The sequence below is a fragment of the Protomyces lactucae-debilis genome (assembly GCF_002105105.1).
Source record: "Protomyces lactucae-debilis strain 12-1054 chromosome Unknown BCR37scaffold_4, whole genome shotgun sequence".
Lineage (NCBI taxonomy): Eukaryota > Fungi > Ascomycota > Taphrinomycetes > Taphrinales > Protomycetaceae > Protomyces > Protomyces lactucae-debilis.
This window is the reverse complement of record NW_024467996.1, coordinates 409,896-433,473: the sequence shown is the minus strand read 5'-3', so window position 1 is coordinate 433,473 and position 23,578 is coordinate 409,896. Positions and strand designations below refer to the sequence as shown.

At 51.3% G+C, this 23,578-nt stretch overlaps 17 protein-coding genes across 17 annotated transcripts; 8 read left to right on the top strand and 9 right to left on the bottom strand.

Annotated features, from left to right (window-relative positions):
• Positions 1 to 26: 26 nt before the first annotated feature.
• Positions 27 to 685, bottom strand: BCR37DRAFT_409449 (40S ribosomal protein-like protein S12; the record flags this gene model as incomplete). The annotated part of the gene is made up of 2 exons (XM_040872154.1): positions 95 to 685; positions 27 to 44 (listed from the first exon to the last, which is right to left on the bottom strand). The coding sequence occupies exons 1-2, from the start codon at positions 527 to 529 to the stop codon at positions 27 to 29; spliced, it is 453 nt and encodes a 150-aa protein (XP_040727115.1). The 5' UTR covers positions 530 to 685.
• A 110-nt stretch (positions 686 to 795) lies between these two features.
• BCR37DRAFT_377325 (uncharacterized protein) lies at positions 796 to 1,505 on the top strand. The gene has a single exon (XM_040868788.1). The coding sequence runs from the start codon at positions 836 to 838 to the stop codon at positions 1,433 to 1,435; it is 600 nt and encodes a 199-aa protein (XP_040727114.1). The 5' UTR covers positions 796 to 835; the 3' UTR covers positions 1,436 to 1,505.
• A 35-nt stretch (positions 1,506 to 1,540) lies between these two features.
• Positions 1,541 to 2,108, top strand: BCR37DRAFT_377321 (uncharacterized protein). Its single transcript, XM_040868787.1, has 4 exons — positions 1,541 to 1,606; positions 1,644 to 1,737; positions 1,779 to 1,863; positions 1,915 to 2,108. Exons 1-4 carry the CDS (start codon positions 1,604 to 1,606, stop codon positions 2,066 to 2,068), a joined length of 336 nt encoding a protein of 111 aa, XP_040727113.1. The 5' UTR covers positions 1,541 to 1,603; the 3' UTR covers positions 2,069 to 2,108.
• Positions 2,017 to 2,848, top strand: BCR37DRAFT_244421 (uncharacterized protein). The gene has a single exon (XM_040866583.1). It carries the CDS (start codon positions 2,461 to 2,463, stop codon positions 2,779 to 2,781), a length of 321 nt encoding a protein of 106 aa, XP_040727111.1. The 5' UTR covers positions 2,017 to 2,460; the 3' UTR covers positions 2,782 to 2,848.
• BCR37DRAFT_331325 (uncharacterized protein) lies at positions 2,156 to 2,458 on the bottom strand (the record flags this gene model as incomplete). Its single annotated transcript, XM_040867020.1, has 1 exon — positions 2,156 to 2,458. A coding segment is annotated over one exon (303 nt), but the record flags the coding sequence as incomplete, so codon positions are not given.
• Positions 2,849 to 2,914: 66 nt separating the features above from the next.
• On the bottom strand, positions 2,915 to 4,810 carry BCR37DRAFT_344505 (P-loop containing nucleoside triphosphate hydrolase protein; the record flags this gene model as incomplete). Its single annotated transcript, XM_040867567.1, has 1 exon — positions 2,915 to 4,810. The coding sequence occupies one exon, from the start codon at positions 4,808 to 4,810 to the stop codon at positions 2,915 to 2,917; it is 1,896 nt and encodes a 631-aa protein (XP_040727110.1).
• A 599-nt stretch (positions 4,811 to 5,409) lies between these two features.
• Positions 5,410 to 6,689, bottom strand: BCR37DRAFT_377319 (Arp2/3 complex, 34 kd subunit p34-Arc-domain-containing protein). The gene has a single exon (XM_040868786.1). It carries the CDS (start codon positions 6,572 to 6,574, stop codon positions 5,465 to 5,467), a length of 1,110 nt encoding a protein of 369 aa, XP_040727109.1. The 5' UTR covers positions 6,575 to 6,689; the 3' UTR covers positions 5,410 to 5,464.
• A 120-nt stretch (positions 6,690 to 6,809) lies between these two features.
• BCR37DRAFT_377318 (uncharacterized protein) lies at positions 6,810 to 7,519 on the top strand. The gene has a single exon (XM_040868785.1). It carries the CDS (start codon positions 6,850 to 6,852, stop codon positions 7,282 to 7,284), a length of 435 nt encoding a protein of 144 aa, XP_040727108.1. The 5' UTR covers positions 6,810 to 6,849; the 3' UTR covers positions 7,285 to 7,519.
• On the top strand, positions 7,416 to 8,390 carry BCR37DRAFT_409446 (NO signaling/Golgi transport ligand-binding domain-containing protein). The gene is made up of 4 exons (XM_040872153.1): positions 7,416 to 7,543; positions 7,588 to 7,685; positions 7,723 to 7,922; positions 7,962 to 8,390. Exons 1-4 carry the CDS (start codon positions 7,493 to 7,495, stop codon positions 8,171 to 8,173), a joined length of 561 nt encoding a protein of 186 aa, XP_040727107.1. The 5' UTR covers positions 7,416 to 7,492; the 3' UTR covers positions 8,174 to 8,390.
• BCR37DRAFT_377316 (uncharacterized protein) lies at positions 8,037 to 9,416 on the bottom strand. Its single transcript, XM_040868784.1, has one exon. It carries the CDS (start codon positions 9,385 to 9,387, stop codon positions 8,194 to 8,196), a length of 1,194 nt encoding a protein of 397 aa, XP_040727106.1. The 5' UTR covers positions 9,388 to 9,416; the 3' UTR covers positions 8,037 to 8,193.
• A 102-nt stretch (positions 9,417 to 9,518) lies between these two features.
• On the top strand, positions 9,519 to 10,499 carry BCR37DRAFT_391393 (mitochondrial ribosomal protein MRP51; the record flags this gene model as incomplete). The annotated part of the gene is made up of 1 exon (XM_040871006.1): positions 9,519 to 10,499. The coding sequence occupies one exon, from the start codon at positions 9,519 to 9,521 to the stop codon at positions 10,497 to 10,499; it is 981 nt and encodes a 326-aa protein (XP_040727105.1).
• Positions 10,500 to 13,701: 3,202 nt separating this feature from the next.
• Positions 13,702 to 14,007, bottom strand: BCR37DRAFT_333932 (uncharacterized protein; the record flags this gene model as incomplete). Its single annotated transcript, XM_040867122.1, has 1 exon — positions 13,702 to 14,007. A coding segment is annotated over one exon (306 nt), but the record flags the coding sequence as incomplete, so codon positions are not given.
• Positions 14,008 to 14,278: 271 nt separating this feature from the next.
• Positions 14,279 to 15,366, bottom strand: BCR37DRAFT_377312 (inositol metabolism protein Opi10). Its single transcript, XM_040868783.1, has 3 exons — positions 14,820 to 15,366; positions 14,698 to 14,770; positions 14,279 to 14,658 (listed from the first exon to the last, which is right to left on the bottom strand). Exons 1-3 carry the CDS (start codon positions 15,254 to 15,256, stop codon positions 14,581 to 14,583), a joined length of 588 nt encoding a protein of 195 aa, XP_040727103.1. The 5' UTR covers positions 15,257 to 15,366; the 3' UTR covers positions 14,279 to 14,580.
• Positions 15,367 to 15,734: 368 nt separating this feature from the next.
• On the top strand, positions 15,735 to 16,627 carry BCR37DRAFT_397232 (uncharacterized protein; the record flags this gene model as incomplete). The annotated part of the gene is made up of 2 exons (XM_040871727.1): positions 15,735 to 16,336; positions 16,378 to 16,627. 2 exons carry the CDS (start codon positions 15,735 to 15,737, stop codon positions 16,625 to 16,627), a joined length of 852 nt encoding a protein of 283 aa, XP_040727102.1.
• Positions 16,628 to 16,767: 140 nt separating this feature from the next.
• BCR37DRAFT_391389 (uncharacterized protein) lies at positions 16,768 to 17,112 on the bottom strand (the record flags this gene model as incomplete). The annotated part of the gene is made up of 2 exons (XM_040871005.1): positions 16,768 to 17,057; positions 17,100 to 17,112. 2 exons carry the CDS (start codon positions 17,110 to 17,112, stop codon positions 16,768 to 16,770), a joined length of 303 nt encoding a protein of 100 aa, XP_040727101.1.
• Positions 16,971 to 19,014, bottom strand: BCR37DRAFT_244328 (mitochondrial carrier domain-containing protein). Its single transcript, XM_040866578.1, has one exon. The coding sequence runs from the start codon at positions 18,805 to 18,807 to the stop codon at positions 17,314 to 17,316; it is 1,494 nt and encodes a 497-aa protein (XP_040727100.1). The 5' UTR covers positions 18,808 to 19,014; the 3' UTR covers positions 16,971 to 17,313.
• Positions 19,015 to 19,070: 56 nt separating this feature from the next.
• BCR37DRAFT_377307 (cyclin-like protein) lies at positions 19,071 to 20,697 on the top strand. Its single transcript, XM_040868782.1, has 4 exons — positions 19,071 to 19,210; positions 19,259 to 19,365; positions 19,407 to 19,491; positions 19,530 to 20,697. Exons 1-4 carry the CDS (start codon positions 19,179 to 19,181, stop codon positions 20,296 to 20,298), a joined length of 993 nt encoding a protein of 330 aa, XP_040727099.1. The 5' UTR covers positions 19,071 to 19,178; the 3' UTR covers positions 20,299 to 20,697.
• Positions 20,698 to 23,578: the final 2,881 nt, after the last annotated feature.

Genomic DNA, 23,578 nt, shown 5'->3' with positions numbered 1-23,578 from the left:
GAGTGAGACTGTCGTCTACTGGTGCTCTATTGAGACTGGAAGTACTAGATCTGTTAGCCATCTGTGGATGCTTCGTCAAGAAGAAAGAACATACCTCGAGCAAGACCTGAAGAGCCTCAGAGTCCTCTCCAAAGTCCTTGACAACGACACACGAGCAGCCAACCACCTTTCTGGGGTTACCCTCACGGTCGAGCACACAGAGACCGGCCATCTCGCCGAGCTTCTTGTTGTCACCGACCTTGATGAGGTTGATCTTGTGCTCAGCGCACAAGGCCTCAATCAACTTGGTGTAAGCCTCCTCATCGCACGACTCACAGAGAACACACAAGTGTGCCTGTCGTCGGTCGAGTGCCTTGGCACACTCCTTGAGACCGCGTGCAAGACCGTCATTGACAAGGGCACGCTTCAAGACATCCTTAAGAGCATCCTCCACAGACATCTTGCCCTTGGGTGCATCGGCAGACACTTCGACTTCATCGACAGCCTGTGCAACCTCCTCCTGGGGAACTTCTTCACCGTTGTCTGACATATTTTTTTATGCTTTGGATTTTATGCGGTTAGATGTTTGGGTCTAGTGTGCGTTAGTGGGAGGGCCCTTGTGCTGTACATGGCAGAGGGCCTGCTATGCCTTGCCTGACGGACATACCCTGACTTGAATCCTGATGATGCAAGCTCGCGAGGGAAAGGGAGAGGGATGCTGCGCTGAATCCTGCTCAGATTTCATCTTGTGACTGCTGCTATTCCACTAACCCTACTTCAGTCCGTTGCATCAACAAACAAGCGCATCGACACCATACTCTATCCTCTGTACTCAGTAGCTATCAGCTACAGCAGCATGCCAGACTACAACCACGACGTCACAGGCAACAAGGAACTCATCAGCACAACAAAACAATACTTCTCCATCGAAGACGACGTCGGTGCCATCCAACGCGTCTCTCAAGCACTCCTCCAAAGCAGGCAACAGCGCCAACAACGCAGAGCAGCCTCTCGCACCATCCTCCAAGATCTCTCGCGACAACTCGAACAAGCCCGTGGTGCCTATACAGGCGCTGAAAGGCAACGAGAGGGCGATCATGGCACCGTCATGAATACCCTTGATCGAGAGAAATTCGCACTCGCAAAGGAGATTAACAGCCTCGAGGGGAGTGCGCATACCTTGTCCTCGCGTTTGGCCATGTTGACGGAGACGTTGGCGGGGTGTTGTGACGATGTAGCACAGGAGCCGCATGCATTGGCGGGAGAACAAGGGCCGGCACTGACTTTGGCGGTGTACAGGGATTTGGGGATCCGCCTGGTGGAGGATGGGAATGGCGGCTATGGCCAAGCAGTGGTGTGTGGTAAGAAGGGGAAAGAGGTGCATGTCCTTCAACTGGAGAAACCTGCTGGGTTCTATGCGGATCATCTGTGGTCGCTGGCTGCCGAGGCAGAGTAGCCTATTGTGCCTGTCTCTGCTCGTCTCATGTCCCTGCTGCGTCTGTACTTGTGTCTGTAGCTGATGTCGCTTCTTGTCTTTGTCGCCTTTTGACGTCGCCTCGATCAACTTTACCAGCGACACTTCTACGTCCACTTCTACTCATTATCTCTGCTTGCTCCTTGAAGAATGGTACGGCCTTTGACGGCTTGAATAGCGCTAACAACAGGCCTCCGTTATTGCAGCAGGACTCGGTGTCGCTGTCGCTGCAACAGCCGGCAAGATTGGTATCCGTGCATGGCAGAAGTATACCATGCAAAAAGGTATAGATACATCTTGACCGAACAGGCATGCTGATGAACAGGCGGCGGTGCAGCGATGGCGTTCTATAAAGGCGGGTTTGCGCCCAAGATGGACAGACTCGAGGCGTCGCGTATCCTCGGCATCAAGTAAGACCGCCTTTCATAAGGGTTTGTTGTCCATGCTGACCCATGACCTAGTGAAAAGGCCTCCATCACATCCAAGAAGCTCAAGGAAGCGCATCGCAGGATCATGGTCATCAACCATCCAGACCGCGGCGGCAGTCCCTACGTTGCGAGTAAGATCAATGAAGCCAAGGATGTCATTGAAAAGTCTGGTGCTATACGCAATTGATACACATCATGTATAATCCCCATTCCACTTGCATGTCCCCTCTCAAAACTTGCCGCCTGTGCCCAGTATCCGCTCTTCATCCTCCTTCGTTGCAAAAGACTCTTCACACCCACACGTCGACACGACATTGGGATTCTCAAACACAAAACGACTTGCGAGAACATCTTCCTGGAAATCCATGACACTCCCAATCACCTTCATCAAACTTCGTGAATCCACCACGACCGTGACACCATCCTGTTCAACCACTTCATCGAATTTCCCAGCAGGTGGCGTCAGGTAGTCGAGACGATACGCACCACCTGCACACCCTTTTGCAACGACTGAGATTTTAATCAATTTACCATCTTGTGATTGTATTTGTCGGAGACGATGAACAGCATCCGCCGTTAATGTCAAGACTGCCTTCCGTGGTCGTCGTGCACGCACTTTCGGCGCCGGCGCCGCTGCGGGTGCGGGTGTCGGCGTGGGTGGTATCGCTGTATCAGTGTGTGGATGACCTACTTCCCGTGGCGGTATCGGATGTGAAGGAAGCGTATACGGTCTTGGTAACGCATACCCGGTCTCCTTACCCTGTGCAAGACTCGCTGTTGATGGTGGTGTGGCGGGTGTCGTTGTCGCTGTTGCTGTACGTGGTGCAAAAGTGCAGTTGTGTGATACGGTGGTGCGCAATGTCAGACGACATGCGTGGCATAGTAGGCTTGATTGCCTGAGAGTCTGTCGAGAGAGCATGATGATAGGCTACTTGTCGGTGATGGTGGTGGTGGTGGTCAGCAAGAGTTTGAGGTTTCATCATTTCATTCGCTACAACACAAAAAGGGGGACAAGTCACAAGAGGCAGGCAGCCTACAGCTCAATCAACTCCAGCTTCTTCGCCTCACGCATCATCACTGCAGCATGCTCCTTGTAAAACACACCCGAGACATCAGCCTCCGTGAGTCTCGCCATCAAATCACTCTTGGTCCGTTGCTCACCTTCAACAACACTCGCAAACGCCAACCGGAGTTCCTGCTCAGGAATACTCAACACTTTCCTGCATTCCGCTGCAATACGCTGTGCATTGATTTGTGCATACTCCAGTCTCTGTGCTTCTTTTGTTACTTTCATTGCAACATTCTTGACAAGTGCATGCGGAACACGAATAGCCGCATAAACGCCCAATCCTCCCAATACCAGCAACACAGCCGTCGCTGCGACTTTGGACGATTGTTGAATACCAGCCACTTGCAACACACGTAGTCCAGAATCCACAAGACCCGACCAACCCAGTGCTTTCCCACCAACAAGAACAAGTGCCGCACTCACACTACTCGTGCCGACCAATGCTTCGAATTGCTGCAAGTCGATGAAATCAGTAGGCGACAAGGTCACTGGCAAGTGTCGTTCCATTGCATCACGCTTCCGAGAAAACATGCGATCCACATGGAATGGACGAAGTGTATACACGCTCGGATCGAGGTGCGCAAGACCAATTTGTTGAATGGTCTGTACACCAGCACTCGTCGCATGCTTCGTTTGTAATTCAGAAGCAATGGTTGCATGTTGAATGGCTTGAAGATACATTGTCCTCAATGAATCTGCAAACCTCACACAATCCAAAAGTCCGCCATACGCCACCTCGGGCTGCAATGTGGCAAATGTCTCCATAACCGCTTCAATCTGCGATCGTGTCTTTGCCTGGACTTGCTCGCAAATCTTTTCATTCTCCCGAACAGCATCGTCGATGGCTTGTTGTCGCTCTCGTGTCAATTGTGTCAGCTTACCATCGATTTGTGCGAGATCCACTTTGAGTTGTACACTTTCTGCATCGGCAGCTGCCAGATTGTATAAGCAAATCTCTCGAGCATCGTGCCAAAAATTGCTTGCGAAATGTTTTGCCGGTAGCAATTTTGACTGAGATCGTTTGTTGAGCACGAAATTGCGCAATTGTGTCTCGAGGTTTGTAAAATCCTCATCCTCATCAGAAACACTACGTGCAGACACGAAGTGAACGAGTTCTTCGGCGTGCGCAAACGTCCTTGGTGAAAGCTTGGCGACTTGCTCGAGAATTTGTCGACGACAACGATCTTGATCTCTAATCTGATCGAATCTGTTGACAACAATGAACAAGAACGCCTTTTCGTTGGCTGCATTCCAGAGGAATTCCTTGGCAGAGAGGGTAAAGTGATTCTCTGCAGATACAACAAACACAACAACGTCGATTTCCTCTTGTCGAGCATACACAGCTGTTGTTTGCATCGAGTCTGCATTCAAGCCAGGCCCATCAATCAGTGAAATATCAACAACGCCATTGCGTAGGAGAGACGTCTCCACGGAACGCTTGTCGTTGACGTAGACTTTGAGGGAAGCATAGGCTTCAGGCTGCAAGACGGCTGCTTCAAGCTCAGAAAAGTCGAGAATGTTGAAGGTCAGCGCATCGTCTTTGTTGTAGACAACACCATGCTTGACGCCGTGCACTTGCTCCTTATTTTCGTTATCCACTGAATCAAGAATTTCGCAAAACACTTCAGTGCATGGTTGTTGGTCAACCGGAAGAATCGTTTGCCTGAGTAACGCATTGCAGAACGTCGACTTGCCTGCATTCAAGTCTCCTGTGACCAAGACTTTCGATGACGTATCATCCACGCGCGTAATGAGCTTTTCCAAGTGTTGCAACGTCTTGATGAACTGCTTCTCCATGATTTCTCCGACAGCTTTTGGATTCATTGTTGAAATAATGTTTTCTCCATGTGCGTGAATCATAACTTCCGGCCGGAGTACCTGTAGTCGTCCTGATAGACTATGAGGCATCAGACTCGTTTCTTCCAGAACCTCTTCTTCCCTGTCAATAGTCGTTGCAGCTCTACGCACAGCAGGCCGCTGCTCCATCTCCACTGATTGAGCAGCCTTGCCATACCCATTGGTTTGCTGGTGATCCTCAGCAACAAGCGGGACTCGCATCGGCCACCCGGCATGCGTCGCGCGCTGCTTCAATGACCTCGCTACAGATGCAGCTTGTTGCAATGATCGCGCAATCACACGCTGTTCGTAATTATACTTTGCTTGTGTCCCTGTTGTGCGCTGTGGTGTTGCGTGTGAGCCAGCGCATAGCGGGATCATGGTGGGTGTGGCGATAGGGAGGTCGGAAGTGTCGCTGGATGTGGAGAGTGTCCCGTATGCACTGTCTGCGACATCCATATCGTCATGAGCATAGGGCGCTTTGCTCTGCTGCCTGAGCTGCTGGCTCATGGTTCCCCTGGTAGATACTTGAGGGTGTTGGATGTGGTGGAAGGGTCTTTCTCGTCGTTGCTGAATTTCGAATTTTGGCAACGAAGCATCATGATTCATGGAGTCATGGACAGGGACAGACACTCAGCATCAGTTGCATCAGTAGTAGACTAGTAGTAGCTATCCTATTCATCGCTGCGTGAACCTCTTTCCAGCAGCAGTCTTGCGCTCCCGCTCCACCTGCTCCGGCTTGGCTCTGTTCAAAATCTTGAGAAACTCAGACACCCTCGCACGCATCCTCTGGTGCATGTACGCCTTGCTCGCCTTGATGTGGAAGTGCAAGGTATTGCGAAACATCTGGATATGACTGATACATGCGTCTTTGCGATGTCCTGTAAAGTGTCGTGGAAAGAGAACAAACGTGACATACCCCATATTGTCATTCAACTTGAGACCCTTTTGGTTGCGAATCTCAAGGGGCGGATCACGAATGGTGAAGAGAACCTGCGGCGCATTCTGTACAGCTGGACGACGTCGAGCATCGTAGAATTCCTGGAGAAAGACTTTTGCAAAGACACGGTCGGTTTCTTCCCTAAACACCGTTGAGAAGATGACTGTGACACGATCATTGCTCGCTTGAATGAAGATGGCTTCCTCCTCTCGGTACTGAATCACCATCATATCCTCGGAGATGCTCGTCTCTGAGTTTTGTGCCGCCAACTGCTCATGCTGGCTAAAGGCCCGCTCAAAGGGCGCTGCGAGTGCATTTCGCTTGATCAAAGCGAGCTTATTGATGAGAGACTGCCGCGCATCAGGGTCTTCCGGTAGTTGTTGTAGATCCAGCAGTAGCGTATAATCATACCCTGGTTCAGTCTCTGTTTTGAGACCCGGGTATTCGCGCTCCATGACATCCAAGGCACCATACCCGGCAAGGACATCAAAACAAGTCATTGCCATTGAGAGCTGCAGGAGATGCGGCTGTTTGGGGTCCGGTGTGACGATGCGTAGGGTGACGCCATCGAACTCGGAGATGAGCTGTTCGATGGGGGTTGGATTGGCGAACTTGTCTGTGAGGATGCTGGCCAAGAGAACATTCTCGTAGCCCAGATCAATCATGCTGAGTCCCCGGGCGATGTGTCCTGGTGCGTTTGTGGTGGTTGTGTCTTGGCTCTGACGGCGACTCTCAACCAGCGACACACGAGACCAAGTACTAAAGGTACTAAAGGTAGTGAAGGGAGAGACTAAAGATGGCCTATGCATCACGCAGCATCCAGGCCATCGCCACAAAGCCCCATCCATGGACACCCACCTTCTCCTGGTCCATGAAGCAGTACAACCACATCCTGCAAAAAGACCAACAAGCAAAAAGGCTCCTCACTCACTTCTTCCAGCACTTCCTCTACTCAACACCTCAAGTTGCCCATGCACCCGGTAGAGTCTCCTTCAGGATGTATGTTCATCAAAATACCGAACTCAAACCATCCAAAGCCGCGCCGGAACAGTATAATCTCGACAAATTCAAGACTTTCCTCGCAAAAGTCTATGGCGGCAACAAGAAGATTGATCTACAAGTCATGCCACTCAGTGCGCCATATCTCAATGCAGAGATTGCCGCTCAATACATTGTCTTGTCCTCCAAGAAACGTCCTTTTACGTCCCTCACAAATCGCTTTCTCAAGCAAACACCCCTCTCTGATGTCGTGGCAGGCATGAAACTCCAAGTATCAGGTCGTCTGTCTCGTCGTAAGGGAGCAGGTCGTAAATCACGCATCACTCGACAAAAGGGTAAACTAGGCTTTGCCTCCTACACCTCACGCGTGGATGCCGCCAAATGTCAGTTTAAAAACAGGAATGGCAAGATTGGCGTTGTTGTGTGGATCCGTAGTGGCACTAAGAGGCTTGTTCCCGGGCATGGTACAGAGGGCCGGATGAGGGCGTATATACAGAGCTGGCGGGATCGCAAGGTGAGGGAGTTGGAGGCTTCTGGGCAGCAGGCACAGCTCAATTAGCTAGAGAGCATAGCATAGCAGCGACGGGCTCTTCGCATAGCATTCAGCATATCTCATTCACTGTATCTCGCCGTGTTTCTAGTCTGAATGTCTGAAGACTGAGCATCGGCATAAGCTTGTGCGCGACCTCCTGCAGACAACCACGAAACGACATACTCAAAAGATTGTTGCCTTGGCGATCGAGCCTTCTCTGTTCCGCAGCGCCTAGATGTCGCGTGCAAAGCTAGCTGATGATACATGGAAACGTGTCGACAAGATTGTACAGCTGCTTTTTACTGCAGTTCAAGACTAACGCTCGTGTAGAACGCTGAGCTCTTCGTATTGACCTATGGCAGTATTGTCGCTCAACTATGCAATGACCTAGACACCTATGCGCAAGTCAATCAAGAGCTTGACAAGATGTACTTGCATCTATTCAATGAGCCTGGCTAATAGCAGGGGCTATAATATCGGTATTCGGCTGATTGAAGATTTCCTAGCGAGAACATCACAAGGCCGATGCAAGGACCTGAGAGATACTGCAGATGTCCTTGCAAAAGTTGGTTTCAAGATGTTCCTCAACGTGACGCCTGCAGTGACGAATTGGAATGCAGAGGGCACGAGCTTCTCTCTGATTTTGGATGAAAACCCACTTGCTGGTATGCTACTTCCAAGTGAGTTGATGGCGCTGATGATAGAATTTGTGGAGCTGCCGGAAGATGGTAAAGCCTCTCAAGAACTCTGGTTCTCCAACATCCTATGTGGCGTCCTGCGTGGTGCGCTTGAGATGATACAAATCCAGGTCGAGACAGCCTTCATCAGCGATGTCTTGCGTGGCGATGCACTCACTGAATTACGGGTGACATTCGTCAAGATGATTGAAGAAGGGCAGCCAGTCAATGATGAATAGAAAGACTACTGTACAGCACGCTACATTTCGCCAATACGCTTGAGTCGGTGTGTATTGAGGTGGATATCGGTTTGCAAACGCGACCCTTTGTCATCGAGTCGCGAGAGCTGCGTATTCTGTCGCGTGAGTTCCTCATTTGTAGCCATGGCCAGTGACCTGAGACGTCCAGTGACACCTGCCAAATCATCCAAATTGTCATCAATTTCCCCCTCAATCTCATCATCTTCTTCATCTGCCTCAAATTGATATTTAGAGCGTTCCGCAAGACCTGCTCGACGTCGCGCATTGCCCTTTGCCATGGCTGCTTCATGATTTTTGAGGTTCGTATCCATACGACGCTCACCTTCGCGCCTGACAGCCTCCCTCGTATCTCGCTCAAATTTGTCATCCTCAAACTGCTGCCGCACACGTTGTTCATCTGCTTCGATCCGTTTATGCTTGCCCCAGGGTTTGTCCACCTTGACGGCAAACATGGACCGATTGAGATGCTTCAACTCGCGCGCTTTGACTTGTGCATCACGATTCGCGAGTTTTGTCAAATCCAAATCTTGCTCTGCACTCGCCAAACTCTCTGATTGTTGGCCAAGCATCGTGAGTGTACTACGACCGGATTCTTCAGCTTGATGCGCCATTCTCAGGGCATTTCGCGTGGAGGAGAGAGATTCTTGCTTTACGAAGCGAAGTTCTTGCTTCACTGCTTCAACGTCATCATCAGAGTTTTGCTCCATATCACCCTCAACCGCAGTGCCATAGTTGTCGGGTGTTTCTGAAGAGTTGTAGTTGTTGGTGGGCGCTTGTGTTCGTCGATCTTGCTGCGCACCACGAAAGAGTTCGTCACGCTGTGCTAGTGTACTTTGAGACTGTCGACTAGATGCTTCAGGGCGACTGGCATAGGGATCTGCCCCGCCACGACCCGATGACGCATAGGGATCAGGCCGACTTGCGCCTGTCGCATACGGGTCCATGGGCGCAGACGCCCGACCAGTGCTACCACCACGTACGGACGCAGCATAGGGATCTTGCGCGTATGGGTCAGCGTTGTAGGGCGGAAGTTGAGTGCGTGTGGAGGTCATGGATGCGCGAGGGTCTGCGCTTGCTTCATTGTGTTTTGCGCTTGCTGCTGCTGTTGCTGTTTTGCTGCTGGAACTTGCTGCATTGCCGAAGAGGGCATTGCGGTCTGCGTCTTCCTTGTCCCTCTTGAAGAACTTCTTCATAGCTGCTTGTAGTCGTGGGTGTTGTAGCTTGAGTCGATGCTGCTGCTGCTGTCGCAAGTTTCACACGAGAGAGAAGGACGAGAATGACTACTGACCATTGACTACTCTACAGCTAGACTTGTAGCAGAGCAATGTCCTTCGCCAGCCTGCTCAGGTCATCGAGACTAGCAAGCCTACCACCCTCCATCAAGCCATCCGGCCCCAACAACCAATTCCCACTCGCACCAGCAATCGCAACCACAACCGCCAACCAAGCAGCCGGCGACTGGGGACTTAAACGACCTCTCCCCCGTCTCAAGACAAAGCATATCGCAATCTCGAACCTGGATACACAAGAACATCAAACACCCTTCAAGTCTGCCAACGAACACACCAAATTCGTCAAACGCTGGCAAGAAATGGGTTTTAAACCTTCGAGTGCAGAGACATTTGCAGATGGTTGGCATCTCCTTGGACAAAATCGTGCGGCACCGCCTGCTTTTGGTGCAATTCATCCTGAATCACTCTCAAAGCAAGAGGCCGCTCGGCTCCTGTCTCGAGCGCGGAAACAACGTCGTGCCTTTCTATCAAAACACAGTGCCCCGAGTCAGGATAATGCAAACGCCGTTGTCTATACTCCCAAAACGCTCGAATCGCTCCGTTTAGCAATGAAGGAAGAGTTTAATCTCGTCACAAGCAAACCAGGTCGTGTCCAGTCAAATGGTGGTTTGGCCTATCACCCACCAGGCATGCTACACGTCTACAACACCCCAGCCGGCCCACAAGAACGACAACTCGTTGCGCGGCATCTCAAGTATAAAGGACCCAGTCGCGTTGTTGGGTTTGGTGGTATTGTGGCCAATGCCAACCGAGTGGGTGCGAATCGGCCGTCTGGTAGGGATACGACGCTGACGGTGTATCCTACGCGTGCAGAATTCAGAGAAGATGGCAGTCTTGAAGTGAATGTATCAAAGCATGCACCTGCAAGAGTTCATAGCTATGAAGCAGAGCGACGGACAGGCGAGGCGTGGAAGGGGCTTGCAGCGCGTGACTTGACGATGGAGGATCCAGAGGATGATTTCTTGCTGCAGCTCGATCAGTTGCGAGAGGCATCTCCTCTGTTCAAGCGGTAGACATTGGCATAGTCAGCATTAACTCATGAGTCAGTCCATGGTGGCTGGATTAAAGTGGTTTTCGGGGACTGAGTTGTGGCCTTGCTGAACCAGCTAAACTCTGGACTGGACACCACCAGCCTGCCCAAACTTGAGCACTAGTCTGTTGATACCAGCTGCGCTCCAGACTGACTGCCTGGCGACCAAATGCTACGCAGTTCTTGACTTCAGTGTCCTGTCCTTGCATGTTCTGTGCCTTCAAGCAGAGCTGTCAAAGCTATATCAGCGAACCACGTCTTTATTCCGCGTCTGCCATTCTTCAGTAATGCGCTGCAATCTGGCCACAATCTATCTACCACATGATACAAGGCTTTCATGGCACTCATGGCAGACAGTCTTTCCTGTCAGCGTATGCATCCCATGAATTGGTAGGATCATCTATATCTACCTATTCTGTTGTCTAGTGTCTTCGACGTGGACTCGCCCTGCTCTGCCTGGTCACCCCTCAGCCCAGTTGTTACACTTTGGTGAATCCATATCAGAGTCTACATATACAACACTGAGACAACAACTATCAGTACAGTACTGTTCCCATGTCCAACCCCATCATCCCCGCAGACATGCCACCCGAGCAGGCGCTCGAGGCTGTGGCCAGCTATCAAGCTCAGGTCAACCAGCAAGTGGAAACTGTGACCGCCAATCAAGCCCAGGTCAATCAGCAAGTGGATGCTCTGCAAACTGACATGTCAAACATGCGTCTCGCTCACTAGCAAGAAGTGCAGGCTCTCCGTCAGGAGCTTGCCAACGCACAAGCTGCAACCCCTCCGAAAGAGACAGCCTCGTGCACCCGTTTCAAGGCCAAGGACCCAGATACGTTCACAGGCAAGCCCTGCCCTGTTTAGTCACCCGTCAGCCCAGTTGTTACACTTTGGTGAATCCATAACAGAGTCTACAACACTGAGACAACAACTATCAGTGCTTTTCCCATGTGCAACCCCATCATGCCCTTGACTGGGCGGTCATGTTCAAAGATTGGATGATGATGTCGAACCGGGCGATGTGCTGAGCTGCAGCAGTTGTGCCCTGACGAAGTCGCTCGAGTTTCTGGATGGCTTCAGACTGCTCGTTTCCCACCTGGAATGCACTTTCAAGCTCGATGAGCATTTCCTCGGTCGTGTTACTACGAGGCTGTCTCTTTCTAAGGGGTTGCAGCTTGTGCGTTGGCAAGCTCCTGACGGAGAGCCTGCACTTCGTGCTAGTGAGCGAGACGCATGTTTGACATGTCAGTTTGCAGAGCATCCACTTGCTGATTGACCTGGGCTTGATTGGCGGTCACAGTTTCCACTTGCTGGTTGACCTGAGCTTGATAGCTGGCCACAGCCTCGCGCGCCTGCTCGGGTGGCATGTCTGCGGGGATGATGGGGTTGGGCATGGGAACAGTACTGATAGTTGTTGTCTCACTGTTGTAGACTCTGATATGAATTCACCGAAGTGTAACAACTGGGCTGACGGGTGACTAGGCAGAGCAAGGCGAGTTCACGTCGAAGGCACTAGATAACAGAATATGATCCTACCGAAGTACAAAGTTGGTGAATGGAGAACAAGGCAGCGGAAGGCTGTCCTTTTATCCTCGTCGAATAGAGGTTGATCCCATAAAAGACAAGAAACAGGGCCAGAATCCCAAAGACTGTGGGCGACGTCTAATTAGACGCGCCAAGAGACAAAGAGATGACTTAGATTGGTCAGGCGAGAACAATAGACTTGAGCCAGAAGAAAGCAAGCAAGTGTTGAAGATGCTGAACGAGTCGTTCCATGAGCTAGATGACGAGGTCAAGATCGGTCGCTGTGGTTGTGCACAGAAGAACAGCCGCGAGATGTCACCAGGGGTCTGAGCTGATGAGGCATCTGAAACCAAGAATAGGACTTTGATCAGTCAGTCCGTGACACGGGTACAGAGTTAGACTCCTAGGCGCTTGGCTACCTACAATGACTTGTCTAGCATGCTTCACATTGCGCTATAGATGACGCAGACCGTCCATCGAGACTTTGCCTCGTGTCTTTGGACATTGGCCTTGTAGCGAAAGCTCGCTCAGAAGACCATCTCATTGCCTCATCTACTCCACAAGACATCAAACTGTCTCCTGTTCTTCTCATACAGCTGCCACATAGCGTCTTTTCGTCTATAAAGCCAACTGTAACATGGAGGCTGCTGGATGGGTGCTGGCGAGTCTGGAGACTTCAGATGGAAGCGCCTGGAACTGCTGCTGCTGACCTTGTTTTCGCCACGGCAATACGCTCATCAAGCTTGGCCACCTGGCCCTCGAGCTTCTCCGATGTAGCACTAGCTTTGGGCTCAACGTTGCCCGTCTTCTTTAGTTCAGCATGCATCTGCCTTAGCTTCTCTGCAGCCTCAAGACGCGTCCCGAGCTCAGAAGCATGATGGAGGTCAGAACATTGTTTTTCAAGCTTCTCATGTGCGCGCAAGACCGGCACCGAGTTGCAAGTCTCGTACAAAGGTTGAGCCACCACGCACATTGGCATCACGCTCCCTCGCGACTTGTTCCTTGAGTCTTGCCTGATCCTCTTGTAGTGAGGTTTGTGTGAGCCTGGCTAGCCGTACATCGTTCAGCTCGCTCGCTGCAGAGCTCATTGCAGCCAGTCGCTGTGCACGCATCGCATCTGCATTTGCTTCATGCTTGGCATCCTGTCGAACGGGCGCAGGCGATCCTCGACGCTCATGACGACGCGACGAAGGAGATTGAGAGCGCGACTTGGATCGTTCACGACGTCGATATCGATCTTCCCCGCGATGGCGATCCCTGCTACCTTCACGATGATCCCTTCTGCGATGTCCATCGCGACTTCGACTCCTTCGTCTGTCTCGTCTGTCGTCCTCGTCACTTCGTCGCCGGCCATGTCTTTCAGAACTCCCATCTCGTCTCGTGCGTCCATGTCTAGTGGAACGATCCCGACTGCTGTCGCGGTATCGTCGTGACTCTCCCTTGCGCAACGCTGCTTCTTTTTGTGCCTTTGCCTTTGCAACCATGGCATCCACCTGCGCTGCTTCTTGTCGCTTAATAGCAAGCAACGGATCCAGTGCGACTTTATTGTTCAAGTCTCGTAGATTGATGTCACCAACACTTGGTGCAGCGCCTGGCATGGTGCGTGCTGGATCTTGTGACCCTCCCAGCGCAGCACCACCTTGTACAGGTATATCCTTACCAAGCACATCATCGATGCGCTTTTTCCCCAGTAGATACGCTTCGCGCTCCTGTTCCATCGCAGCAGACGACCCTGCACCGCCACCGGCATACAAAAACTCCACACGCTGCTTCTTCTTCGGCGCACCAGCCAACTCACTGAGCCTTTGCAGTTCATTCGCTTGTCTCTCTTGTTCGATTTCCTTTCTGAGCTGTTCTGCACGTTTGCGCTCTTGTCGTGCTGCTTCTTGATCCTCCCAGACGCGTGCACGGTTCTTGATGAGGCCTGGAAACCAGGATTTCTTCATGTTGAGGTCGCCGCTTCCCATTTTGATGGAGTATGGAGTGCGCTTGTGTGTCTATGTATGTTTGAGCTCTACTAGCTATTGTAGTGCTGTAGTGCTTGTAGTCTGGTAAGAAAGAGTTGAGGTTCGCTCGGCTAAAATTGGAATTTTGGGATTGCGGTTATAATCCACCAGAATTTCGTCCTGCTTGTCCCCCTCGGGGAGACACTAGTCAAATTTGAAACAAAACAGAGAAGATTAGCATTGCCCCTGCACAAGGATGACACATTGCGAAAAAGAAGACTTACACATTTTTTTGCTTCTTTTGGTCTGGTAGGGTATAGGCTACTCTACATCCTCAGCAAGATTCAGAGCCATACTTGTTCCCTCCGATTAACCATCTACGATTTGAGTTTAGTAGAAGGACACCCATGCGTATTCGAACACTCCATGCGCTCTCGAGATGGCACACAAAGAACACACGCTTAATAAGGTTGACCTCTCTGTAGCTCCTCGTCCTCTTTATTCTTGCAATCTAGTCATACATGGAAAGTTTTGGCTCGTAACATGTTGTATGAGTATAGACGGTACTGTTACTGGAGCGCAACCAAACCAGCACTACTCTTGATCCTGCTCCAAGAAAGACGCATCCTTCTGTATCCGGCTCATAAACTTGCTATGCCATTCCTGAAATGCCTAAAGTCAGCTCGAGATGCTTGTGTTGATAAGCCTTACCCTCAACGGCACGAATTGTTCATTAGCATTCAACTGGTTCGCATCCACCGTATAGCCAGAGAGAAAGTTGTACCTATACCCGTCAGCCATTCCACTCTCTATCACCTTCATCTTTGTCTTACAAGTTGCGCACAACACGACCTGTCAGAACAGCAGCGTTCGGAGGCGCTACCGCCACGGCCGTAGAAGTCTGTCCGGCAACAGCAGCCTGTTTCATGGCCGTGACTTGTGACTCGACGGCTTGGATGGGTTCAATGGAGATACCCAGTGCCGCTTCTACGGGACCTTGTTGGAGTCCTGAGGTATTGGGCTGTTGCTTCACTTTGAAAATGGCAGAAGGCTTTGCATTACTCAATCCACCTAGTAATTGGAAGTCCTTTCCTGGCCAGGAGAAGAAGACTGTAGCAGCGTAACCCTCAGGGAAGGGCTGTTCAGGTAAGAGGAAGACGGTGATGTGGTTGATGGATGCAGCGTCGGGTAGGGAAAAGACAAACTTGTTTTGGTCGACTTGGACGAGGTTGGTTTGGACGGGTCTGCCGGCGCAAATGGCACCAAACATGAGCTTGTATGTGATCAAAGAGCAAGGTAGATAGTAGTAGAGATTTAGTAGCTAGTAGCTAGCACCTAAGCCACACAGGCCTCGTGAGTCGATGCAGACAGAGTGTGCGGTTGAGTAGTTGCAGCCAGCAATCGAGACGACAGCAGGCACAACCTAAATCGCCGTATGGGCATCAATCAGCCTGGCTCCTCTCCTGAATCAAGTGCTTCTTGTATGATCTGACCTCGGGCTACTCTCACAAGATGCCTTGCTCTATTTTAAGAGCCCTCATGTCCATGGACACCTTCATTCCTTTATAGACTCCACTTGCTGCGAAGAACACCAGCAACTGCAAGCTACGTTCGTCCAGCTAGACGCCATCACTCGTTTCTACGCTCGCTAAAGCTCCTCCTGTTCTTCTTGTCCGCATCTCAGACAGCTTCATCATAAGGTAGAACGGCAAACAAAGAGCATGCACCCAGCTACACTAATGGTGTCCATGGCCACCTTCGTACTCCTCCTGCAATGCCCACCATCGTCCAGCCTACCCATCTTTTCACGACACGCTGCAAAACACGCAGCAGCCTATCATCGCTATGATCGCAAACAATCTCTCGCTGCACAGTACGACAGCGAGCGCCTCAGTAAAGAAGGCTTCAAGCGAACCGTCACAATGACCAGCACGACCCAGCAGCTCCAAGGACTCAGGCGACGCTCGCATAGCGATAATGTCGAAGAGGTGTCTATGCCTATTGCTGATACAGTTGAGTGGACATCGCCTGTTGTGGAATTCTTCAAGCGACTGCTTCTACAGGACTCCTCTGGATTGCAAGACGATGCAGTGCTGAATGCACCACGGATTCAAGCACCTGCGCGTCGTGCACTTCGCTACAAAGACTGGAAGGACCTACAAATCTCTAGTGGGTGGTCTGGTCATGCACTTGAAGAAGCACAACGTGCCATTCAACAAGACTGGGATTTGGGTGACTTGCTCGATATCGGTTCTTGTGAATTGGCCCTGTTGGAGAGGATGGTACAGGTTGCCAAGGAAGTGGAGGCACATACCTTTCTGCCTGCCATTGTTGGGACGCAAGGCTCTCTGTACGTTGCTTTCATGTTTATCTATGTGCTGACCGACCTAGCAAGGAAGACCTCGAACGCGGTCGCGTCAAGAACCAGATCCTCTACCTCTATGGCCAATGCCTTCTCTCTCGCATCAGGCTGGCTCAGATGATTTCCTTTGAAGGTGGCAGTCACTCACGGGCAGGCAAGCTAGAAACTCTCAAATTAGCAGACCTCGAAGCATCCCTTGACGAAGCAGTCAAACGCGATCGAGCGAATGACGGGGAACGCTCCGTCTCAGTCTTTCACGACACACATGCCTTACTGTGACGAAAGGGTCACACACGACACATCATCTTTGTAACATCTAGCCCCAGCGAGTCGTCAATCAAAGCTTCAATAGCATGCAATTAGCCTTTTTTGAAATTAGATACATCTTTTAGATCTGTCCTCCATTCCAACAAGAGCGTTTAGTGCTTCTTTGCTTCCTCGGATTGCTTCTTGGCAGCATCCTTCTTGGCGAGCTCGGCTTCCTCCTCCATCTCAAGCTGCTCATCAATGATGGCACCTTTGCTGGGCTCGTTGCCGTGCTTTCGAGCAGCATCTGTAGGAAGCTCTGCAGCCTTGGCAGCAGCAGCCTTCTCCTCATCTGCTTCACGCTTCTTCTCCGCTTCAACGCGGTTGGCGAGGGAACGCTGGTCGAGGGGGTCGACTTCAGAGTGAGCATTCTCCTTGCCTTCGTCCTGACGGTTGGTGTTTGCTGAAAGGTTAGTGATTACTACGAGGAGAATAGGCTGCTTACCGAGATCAGACATTGCTATCGAGTATTTGTTCTTGTAGTTTCTGTAGATGATCTTGTGCTTGCCCAGGTCCAAGACTCGGTCCAACGAGAGTCCACTGCTGCTGCCAGTGACATCATTTCCTCTTTTCCCACGCTACAACAGGAAACAGCGCAGTCACACCCCATCCAGCATGCAGTAATTGTATATTATAAACTTCTCATTACCCTCCAACTCCTACCGCAAACCCATCTGTTGCTTCGACTTCTCGTACACCAGGTAGGAAATGGAGACGGATGGAATTACCTTCATCAAGTTTGGCAACAACCCACGAAACAGTCCTCGCCAGCCTTGCTTCCTGAGTGTTGACTGAATCACATCCTGTAATCCCGTGTAGGTTGCTGGATGCGCACGCGTCCCTTGTGCTTGAAGGCGTGTGCGGAGTAGATTGAGCGGGTACACGAGACTTGCACCAAAAGCACCACTCGATGCACCAAATCCCAGTACGAGATGGTTGGGTACATCCACATCCCTCTCACTCACCTTGAGCCGTTTCGCTTTACGCTTGATGTAACTGCGCTTCAAGAGCTCAAACGTCCCCAAATCAATGGAAGAGTAAGGAATGATGCCCACAATGCCTAGTGGCAAACCCCGGTAGAAACTGCGTAAGCCGCCCTGCGCCCACATCTTACTGGCTGTTTTGCGAATGACGGATCCAAGTTCTGCGTTACCACCCGACTCGCACTGTACGCGAAACTTGAGTGTGTCAATGGGATACACACTGGCTTGAGACACGGCGCCGGCAATGCCACCAGCGAGGAAGCGAGAGGCTGACGATAACTCATCTGTTCCAGCTGGCCCAGCAATGAATTTCTTTGCTGCTTCATAGCTGCCAAATTTGATGGCTGATTCGGGAAAGATTTTAAGGACATTGAGACCGTTACCAATGAAGAAGGATCGAAGTCCACCATTTGCATAAATGTCGCTGAGTGCACGTACAAGGGGTGCTGTGTCAACACGGAAAAGACTGCGGCTCAATGCCGCACCCGCTATCCGTTTACTCGTGTTCTCTGTAGATGCAATCAATGCTACCTTGAGTCGATCAAAGGGAGCTGTTGCTGTACGCGAAACGGCACCAGCCAGACCTCCTGCGAGAAAGTAGCCGATGGATTGCAACGCTTCGTCGCTGATGAGGATATCCCCTTCGCTCGAGACTTGATGGATGGATTGGAAATAGAGGATGACATTCTTGATGTCCGGCAACTGCTCTGGTAGGAACAACAGATAGTCGCGCCATTCATCAAAGGTGATGTAGCCATCGTTGTTCTTGTCCATGGCTTCAAATAACTCATTCATACGCCCATCTGTCGTATGCACGCCAGCTTTGTGCAAGGCTCGCTGGATCTCAAACCGCTTGAGTCGTCCTTGATGCAAGACATCCAGCTGCTCAAATAACCGTCGCAACTTGTCCTCCGTCTCAAGCACAAACACGCGAAACTCGCTGAATGTGATAATCCCGTCATTGCCACTGTCGATATGATCAAAGACTTCCTGCAGCAAATTGTCTGCTCCCTCCAACGGATGCTGCAACTCACGTAGTCCAGCGCGCAAATCGTCAATGTCGCGCAATTCACCGCAGCGCCGTACATCCAGTGTGGTGAAGAGACGTCTGATTTGTTCATCCTTCCGCCGTTTCGCAGCCTCCTCGGGCGTCTCTTTTGACGGTGGCATGCAGGCCAAGCTAAAGGCTTCCTTGCGCGCTCTCTTGCGTGCAAGTTGAGACGGAGAGCCCGAATTTGAGAGGCAATATAGGACGAGTCAGCAGCGTGATCAATGACCTTGTCTGCTATACATGTCAGAGCACTGCCTGTAGCCTGTGCAGGGATAAGAGCGATGCTGGGTTCTTTTTCTGGATGCGCCTGCTTTGAGTTTTCGTGCTTTCTTTTGCTTCTTCCTTTCTGGTCATCCCTCAACTTTAGCCGAACCAGGGACAACCACAAGCTGCCTACCTGCTATAGGACAAGGACTGTATCCATTGCGCTGCTCTGCTCTCCATAAGCTCACACTCTGCTGTACTGCTGAAATAGCCACTGGGCTAGTCCATGGCTGCCAGTTGGTTGCGCTCTTCTCAATAGTGCGTGCTACAAAGCTGAATCCATGTTGCGCCTACTGACAACGCTAGTCTCCACTGGCAACTCAGCTACACAGACTTGCGACGGCTCAGAGGACGAGACTTGGCATTACTGGAGCCATGGGAGTACAAAGTTGTACAGATACACCTATTTGGTGGTACGTACATCTTGCTTGACTGTGTGCACTGCTGACGACAGCGCTACGAGAGCTTGCTATCCGTCTCCAGCTACGACAACAGCCAATTGCTACAGCGATGGTGTACATGCTTCGGTTCTACACACGGTATGCAACCCCCAACGCTACTCAATCTGACCTCGCAGCGCCTCCCTCGTGGAAACAGATCCCTATATCGTCATTGCAGCGTGTCTCTACCTCGCTTGCAAAGTCGAAGAATGTCCCCAGCACATCCGTACCATTGCACAAGAATGTCAAAAATGCTGGGCAAACAGCCAATCCAATGTATCGAAATGGCAAGACGGCAAAGCTGCAGGGGATGCTGAACGGATTGCAGAGATGGAGTTTTACCTCATTGATGAGATGGAAACCAGATTGATTGTGCATCATCCGTATCGCGTCGTGGATACCGTTGCACAAAGAATCAAGTTGCCGGGTGCATTGCACGAGCATGCGAGGATGTGGTGCAACGAAGCGTACGGCTGCGACATACCGTTACTCTTCTCGCCCGTCGTCTTGGCCTTCGCGGCACTTTGCATGGCTGTCTGTACGGACCTTGGGAGGATCAAGGACAGCAAAGTTGCTCCCGACTTTGGCGCCGCAGAACAAGACGCGGCCATGAGGGAAATCATCAAATTCATGTCTGAACCATCCAATGGAATACGCACGCCAGACGTGATTTCATGCAATCAAATGCTCATCACGCACCATCATGTCGACAAAGCAATTGCATTTGGAACAGCACCCATCCCACCGACTGATGCGATACCAAGTCCACTTACTGGCGACTGGAGTGCTAGAGCGCTCTTGAAGCGCATGCAAGGCGAAGAAATGGCGCGCATTCGCAAGGAGACGCTACCAAACAACCTGCTGAATCTTGCACGACCGTCCACTCGACAGCAGCAGTCACGTTGATCGTGTCAACAAAGCTTTTATTGTACCATTACCCCCTCACATGACCCATTACATTAATAGACTCGACGTCATGCACTTTTTGGATTCTCATCATTGCGCGAGCGACGCAGTTCTTGTAGTAACTGCTCCAAGCACCCTTCCATCCGTTCAATACGACTCGCATACTGATCCACCCGAGCCAGCAACACGCGGGACACTAATCCATCTTCGCCCGTCCCCAACTCTGTCCCCTCGTCGTCGGTCGCCCCGGGCCGTTCTCGATCCATTCGCAAGATGTCGTTGGCTGTAGCCGGCCGACGCGTTCTACCCGAGCCAGTGCCTGAACCTTGTCCCAGATCTATAGATGACCGCGTTGCTGCATTACGGCGCCCCAATGATGTTTCATGCATAGCAAGTTGTGTCGCAAGTGAGCTGGAGAGGGGCGGTAATCGCTCTCCACTAATCCGACGCTGTGTTTGTGCAATTCGTGACTTGGACTGCGACACAGGCATAGCTGTTGCTGCTGACGATGTACCCGTACTACTTGAATGGGCCGTTGCAGATCTTGCAAGATGGCGTCCAAGGCGACTTGTAGAGTGGGTGCCACTTGTCAGTTTGTTGGGAGATGCTCGAGCAGTAGACAGCGCATTGCTTGCAGACTCATCAGAGTCCACCAGCGCAGCAAGCGTCCGTGGCGAGTTGCGCGATGGCGACGAGGTGCGCGACAGGAAACCCGGCCGAATGGTTGCGGAGCTATGCTGCCGCTTATGTCGCTGTGAAGGTTCCTCCATCTCTGCTGTCGTACCGGAGATATCAGCATCTTGCTCTGTTTCTGAGCCTTCTGCAATCTGACCATCTTCTTCCGCATCCATCTCATCATCACCTGAATCAAAATCCTCTGCGCGATCTGCTGGATCCATGATGGAGTCAAGCGTCATCTTACGACTTGGAGGCGGACGACCAAGACGATTGTCAATAGATGGCAACTCGCCGCGCGCACCCATCAGTGGCATCAAGAATTGCACTTCTGGAGACTTCGCCGCCACACTTGTCCCCACGGCATGGCTTGCCGTGCTGCGCAAATCCTCGGGATCTGAATGTGTGCTAATGGCATATCCACTCCCCCTGAAAGATGGTAATCGTCCAACTGGCACAATTGGAGCAAGCGGTGGTAGTCGTGGGCCATTCCCAGAAAGTCCTTGTGCCTGTGCAGCTGCTGTAGCTGCCCGCTTCATGCCTGGTCGTACAGGTGCACTCTTTTGTCGAGTATGACCCGTTGTGCGATGTCCACGCTCAAAATAATCCGAGTTGCCCATACGTCGCTGATCAGGCGTCCCATCACTGGGTGTCGCTTGTCCGCCACCACCCGGAGAAAAGACATCTGCAGGCGGTAAGCGTTTCACCCAATCATTAGTCCGTTGTCCATACGCTCTCCCACCCATGCCAGGTCTACCGCCGGCGCGAACACGATCTTGATGCATAGCACCATACCCTTGCTGTCGACGAGCATGATCTGTCTGACTAAAGACTTGATTAAGAATCAACTCAGAATTGCGCTGTGCATCACTTTCGCGCCTCAGGCGATGACCAAAGAATGTACCGCTGACCAGTCGTTGTGGTGCTGCTTCAGGTTGTTGATAATCTTGTCGAGAGGCAGCGCCGTCGCCAAGCAAGAGTGCTTGTGCTTGCGGATTGTGGACTCCAAGCAGCGGTGCACGCATCGTGTCAATAGAGTGCGTTCGTGCAAGAAGTAAATCTTGTGGCACAAATGCCCTTGGGCGTAGATAGAAGCGCTCAAATAAAAATATGGCGGCCAAGAAGAAGAAATGGGTGAATTTGATGAAGTAGCGGTTGATGCGAATATACTTGCTTCGTGGCAAAACCAGGACGAGAGGGGCAAGCAGCCACTCAATGAGGTTTAGGGGCGCCTGGTAAAAGAAGAGAGCATCCGATTTGACTGCCAAGATCGTATTGAGAGCAAACAGGTACTGATGTTCCTCATGAGCGTTACTGATGACGGCTGCAAATGTGGTTGACAAGACTGAAACAAGAATCGTGACCACGAGGTAGTTTGTGTTGATCATGAAGGTGATGAGTAAAAGCTTGCCGATCCAATTGATCTGCGGAAGTAACTCCCACGCAGCAGGAGAGAAGCCAAAGATGAGCTGCAAGAGCTTGAATGCAATGTCTTTTGCAGAGTAGATGTTGCGAGCGAACGCGAGAGAAAGTGCCAGAAAGAAGCCAGCGAAAAAGATGAGGATGAACAGAACGGAAGTAAGCAAATCAATGGCCATGCGCTGAAAAGCAATAAGCATCTGACTGAACTGTCGAGTGTGGTCAAGCGCAGAGAAGAGCCTTGGTGTGAGGAAAACTGTGTTGATGGCGAGCAAATCATACGCAAAGTACTTTGCGTCTGTGTCGCGCCAGAAAACGAGGCCCCATATGCGTAGGGCAAAGAATGCAATGAAGAAGATGAGACTGAGAACGTCGAAGGTGTTCCAGAGATTTGAGAGGAACAGAGAGGATCCAGTATCATTGAGACCTACGATTTCATCAATCATGAAGCCGACAGCATAGACCACCATGACAATCTCAAGAGGCCGTATCTCTAGGCTTCTTTCCATGAGTACAGCGATAACAAGCCCTAGAAGGATGGCAAAAGAGAATGTTTGCATCCAGTGGCGATAACGAGGTACACGCAGCCTAGAGAGTTTGAAGATGGACGCTTCACGCGCATCATAGGTCTGAGCCGCTTTCCGCATCCGATGCGGAAGAAATTGAGCATCCTTGTCGCTGGCGCCGTGAAAGACGATATTACCCTTCCAGATATTCTCAAGAACTTGCACAACGAGCGGACTCGAGAGAAACTTCTTGGCCTGCGCCTTGATGGCCAGTTCAAGAGCTGAGATGCGCTGACTGCGCGGTGCTTGCTTTCCCTGCCATCGAGGGTCACCTTGTAACGGAAAGAAATCGAAGGTCAAGACATCAATGAGCTCGCGCGGTGAAAACTCCTTGAGCGTCTTGACGGCCAGCAACTCACACGCCAAAGCTCGCGTCATATTCACACCCTGCCTTGCAGCATCTTCCTCTGCTTCACGCCGATACTGGACGCAATTTGTCAAGAGCGAAAAGATGATGGCGCGTGTACGCTTGTCGCGACATTTAAGCAAAAGTGGACGGACGAGAAAACTGTTGAGTTGTGGTGATTTCAGCTGATCCCAGGTAAGCGACGTATCGACTGCCTCGTTGATATCTTCACGAAGCGCGTGCGTCAAGCGAAAGACGGGGACATCGTCCAAGT

Coding starts and splice junctions, on each gene's coding strand:
- BCR37DRAFT_377325 (XM_040868788.1), top strand. CDS start 836: ATGCCAGACTACAACCACGACGTCACAGGCAACAAGGAACTCATCAGC.
- BCR37DRAFT_377321 (XM_040868787.1), top strand. Junction 1,738..1,778: donor GAAGTATACCATGCAAAAAG/GTATAGATACAT, acceptor GCTGATGAACAG/GCGGCGGTGCAGCGATGGCG. Junction 1,864..1,914: donor TCGCGTATCCTCGGCATCAA/GTAAGACCGCCT, acceptor CCCATGACCTAG/TGAAAAGGCCTCCATCACAT.
- BCR37DRAFT_244421 (XM_040866583.1), top strand. CDS start 2,461: ATGTCAAGACTGCCTTCCGTGGTCGTCGTGCACGCACTTTCGGCGCCG.
- BCR37DRAFT_377319 (XM_040868786.1), bottom strand. CDS start 6,574: ATGGATGGGGCTTTGTGGCGATGGCCTGGATGCTGCGTGATGCATAGG.
- BCR37DRAFT_377318 (XM_040868785.1), top strand. CDS start 6,850: ATGCCACTCAGTGCGCCATATCTCAATGCAGAGATTGCCGCTCAATAC.
- BCR37DRAFT_409446 (XM_040872153.1), top strand. CDS start 7,493: ATGTCGCGTGCAAAGCTAGCTGATGATACATGGAAACGTGTCGACAAG. Junction 7,544..7,587: donor GGAAACGTGTCGACAAGATT/GTACAGCTGCTT, acceptor ACGCTCGTGTAG/AACGCTGAGCTCTTCGTATT. Junction 7,923..7,961: donor GGATGAAAACCCACTTGCTG/GTATGCTACTTC, acceptor CGCTGATGATAG/AATTTGTGGAGCTGCCGGAA.
- BCR37DRAFT_377316 (XM_040868784.1), bottom strand. CDS start 9,387: ATGAAGAAGTTCTTCAAGAGGGACAAGGAAGACGCAGACCGCAATGCC.
- BCR37DRAFT_377312 (XM_040868783.1), bottom strand. CDS start 15,256: ATGTTTGGTGCCATTTGCGCCGGCAGACCCGTCCAAACCAACCTCGTC. Junction 14,771..14,819: donor GGTCGTGTTGTGCGCAACTT/GTAAGACAAAGA, acceptor TGACGGGTATAG/GTACAACTTTCTCTCTGGCT. Junction 14,659..14,697: donor AACAATTCGTGCCGTTGAGG/GTAAGGCTTATC, acceptor AGCTGACTTTAG/GCATTTCAGGAATGGCATAG.
- BCR37DRAFT_244328 (XM_040866578.1), bottom strand. CDS start 18,807: ATGCCACCGTCAAAAGAGACGCCCGAGGAGGCTGCGAAACGGCGGAAG.
- BCR37DRAFT_377307 (XM_040868782.1), top strand. CDS start 19,179: ATGGCTGCCAGTTGGTTGCGCTCTTCTCAATA. Junction 19,366..19,406: donor ACAGATACACCTATTTGGTG/GTACGTACATCT, acceptor TGCTGACGACAG/CGCTACGAGAGCTTGCTATC. Junction 19,492..19,529: donor ATGCTTCGGTTCTACACACG/GTATGCAACCCC, acceptor CTGACCTCGCAG/CGCCTCCCTCGTGGAAACAG.